This window comes from Ictalurus punctatus, chromosome 24 (assembly GCF_001660625.3).
Source record: "Ictalurus punctatus breed USDA103 chromosome 24, Coco_2.0, whole genome shotgun sequence".
NCBI lineage: Eukaryota > Metazoa > Chordata > Actinopteri > Siluriformes > Ictaluridae > Ictalurus > Ictalurus punctatus.
Window position 1 is genome coordinate 21,335,343 of NC_030439.2, and position 2,500 is coordinate 21,337,842.

The window sequence follows — 2,500 nt, forward strand, 5'->3', positions numbered from 1 at the left end:
ACGATAAAAACCTGCCGTAACTTTTACACTTCAAGTCTCCGAGTATGATTATGACCCTCTCTCAACACACTCATCAGTGATGAATCAGCTGTGATCAACACTCTGTACACACAACACACTGATGTTCAGCTGACCCTCATCACCACAGAGAGAAACATCACTTACAGCCGCTTTAAAGTGCTGACGCTTACATCACAAAACCAAAGCAGCTGCACTTTACACCTTATTCTGGATTCATCTTTAATAGTGAAATTCAGCGTGTGTGTGTGAGTGTGTGTGTGTGTGTGTGTGTGTGTGAGTGTGAGTGTCTCGCGCTCACCTTGGATCCGGCGTTGATGGATAAGGTGCTCGGTGATCTCTGCAGCTCGCGCGGCTCCGCGTCGCTCTCCATCTCATCGCTTATTTCTGTCATCGCTGCTTTTAAACTTTCAAATCAACTTCAGCCTGACGAGGGTGAAGAGTGTCAGACTCTGTCCCGGCAGTGAGTGTGTTCTCAAATAAAACTCAACCTAAACAAGCGGAGAGGAAATAAAAGAAAAGAGGAGAAGCGGCTCTCTGACTTCTAACGCATCCGCGCGCTACTGGAGAACTGGAGAGCACGCACAGTCTCTCTCTCTCTCTCTCTCCTCTCTCTCTCTCTCTCTCTCTCACACACACACACACACACACACACATTCTTTGTACATTGCTGTGTTTCCCAAAAGCGTCATGAAGTTCAGATGATCAGAGAGAATATTGGAGTCAGTGGAGTCGATGATCTACTTAATCAGTGCTTTTGGGAATCACAGTCCAGAGCTGTTATCTGAGTTTCTGTAGAATTTGTCCGATTGAACCAGCCTATGTGTAGAGTCTGTATCAGGGGTGTCCAATCTTATCCGGAAAGGGCCGGTGTGGGTGCAGGGCCCTGCTGGGCCCCTGAGCGAGGCCCTTAACCCTCATATCCTCAGGTGTATAAATGAGATAAATGTGAGTCGCTCTGGATAACGCCGTCTGAGGAATGGCGTAAATGATTTGCTATTCTCTTGCAGACCAGCATTCCTATCAGAGACGAGTCGATTGGACCGCCTCAGAAACGCGTTGTGTGTGGAGATGAAGGATTTGAATAAAATGTGGAGTCTCTTATGGAAACGTTTATCCTTGGTTTGGAACAATCAGGTTAAAACTCGTCATTAAAGTAATCCTGTAAGGAGTTTATCACATTGTAGTGTGAGCCAATAAACCACACATTTGTGTGCGTGTTGTCACGTACAGTGTATATACACTATACGGCCAAAAGTATGTGGACACCTGACCGTCACACCCAGAAGGGGCGGGGCTTGTATTGTTCCAATAATTGGAAGCCTTTTTATTTGCATGTTTATGAGATCCGAGTAAAAGTCTGTCGTAACAAAAAATAACGAATATGTTTGCAATAGCAACAACTACTACCACTAATATTAATCTGAGGTTATGTAATCAGTAGCCATGTCAGTCCTGTACATTATGTTCTTTAAGCTCCGCCCCTTCCATTCAGTGGTGCATGATGGGATAGATTAATACACACTTCAGCAAATACAATCATCATACAATCCTTAGGTAGTTTTATATAGACAGGAAGAACAGTGAAGTGTGTGATTTGAGACACAGCCCCGCTGTCAGGGTGAGTGTCAGTGTAGACCGCACACGCCCTCTAGTGGTCAGTGATGGTACTGAAATGTTAAATGTGACTCAGGCACTGCGTTTGTTTCTGAGGTTTCATTTGCACCTGAGGCTAATGTAGCTCACAAGTCATGGAAGCTTATAGCCTCCAGTGTAGCATGGGGCTGGTTTAGAATGGACTGATCTGATTGGCTGGCTCTTATGACTTTTTTTAAAACAACGTCACAGGTGTCCATATAAAACACACACACACACACACACACACACACAAATATAACACCACCACACAAATATAACACCACCACACAGCTGTTAATAATAATATAGTTATATATTTATTCATACATACATATTCATTTATTTATAGGGGTTAATCATAAAAAGGAAAACAAAAACAAAGTAAAAGGGAACAGATTTACAACAAGTGTAATTGCAATAGCTACAGTCACACCATCCCCAACACACACACACACACACACACACACACACACACACAATCCAAGTGTGTACTGTACAGAGAGAGAGAGAGAGAGAGAGAGAGAGAGAGAGAGAGAGAGAGAGAGAGAGAGAGAGAGAGAGAGAGACACAGACAGAGAGGTGTATAACAGAGAAACAAAGTGTGTGTGTGTGTGTGTGCGTGTTTCTTAAACCAGTCAGCTCCTGTAGTGATGAAGCAGATTGAATTTGGATCCAGTTTCTCCTTCATGAGTGGAGTGTGTAAACCAAACCCGACACACACACACACACACACACACACACACACACACACACACAAACAAGAAAACATATAGACAGTGACAACACTAAAACACTCTCTGATTGGTTCAGTTCATTTTCTCATTCTAGTTGTGTGTTTGTGTCC

At 43.6% G+C, this 2,500-nt stretch overlaps 2 protein-coding genes across 7 annotated transcripts in view; both read right to left on the reverse strand.

The window, feature by feature from the left end:
• Positions 1-610, reverse strand: part of LOC108256836 (SH3 and cysteine-rich domain-containing protein 2) — a 10,189-nt gene extending 9,579 nt beyond the window's left edge. For 2 of the 6 annotated variants that reach the window (XR_008393386.1, XM_053675279.1), the window contains exon 1: positions 320-607. Coding sequence is in view for 3 of the 6 variants with exons in the window: in XM_053675279.1 (XP_053531254.1) it covers positions 320-412 (93 nt within the window). In the remaining 3 variants the exon portion in view is untranslated. Of the gene's footprint in view, positions 1-319 lie in introns of all 6 variants that reach the window. The other 4 variants (XR_008393387.1, XR_008393385.1, XM_053675278.1 and 1 more) reach the window with 4 other exon arrangements.
• Positions 611-1,950: 1,340 nt separating this feature from the next.
• Positions 1,951-2,500, reverse strand: part of fbxl20 (F-box and leucine-rich repeat protein 20) — a 17,197-nt gene continuing 16,647 nt past the window's right edge. The window contains exon 15 of the mRNA XM_053675281.1: positions 1,951-2,500. This exon is cut by the window's right edge and continues 1,306 nt beyond it. The gene's annotated coding sequence lies outside the window, so the exon portion shown is untranslated.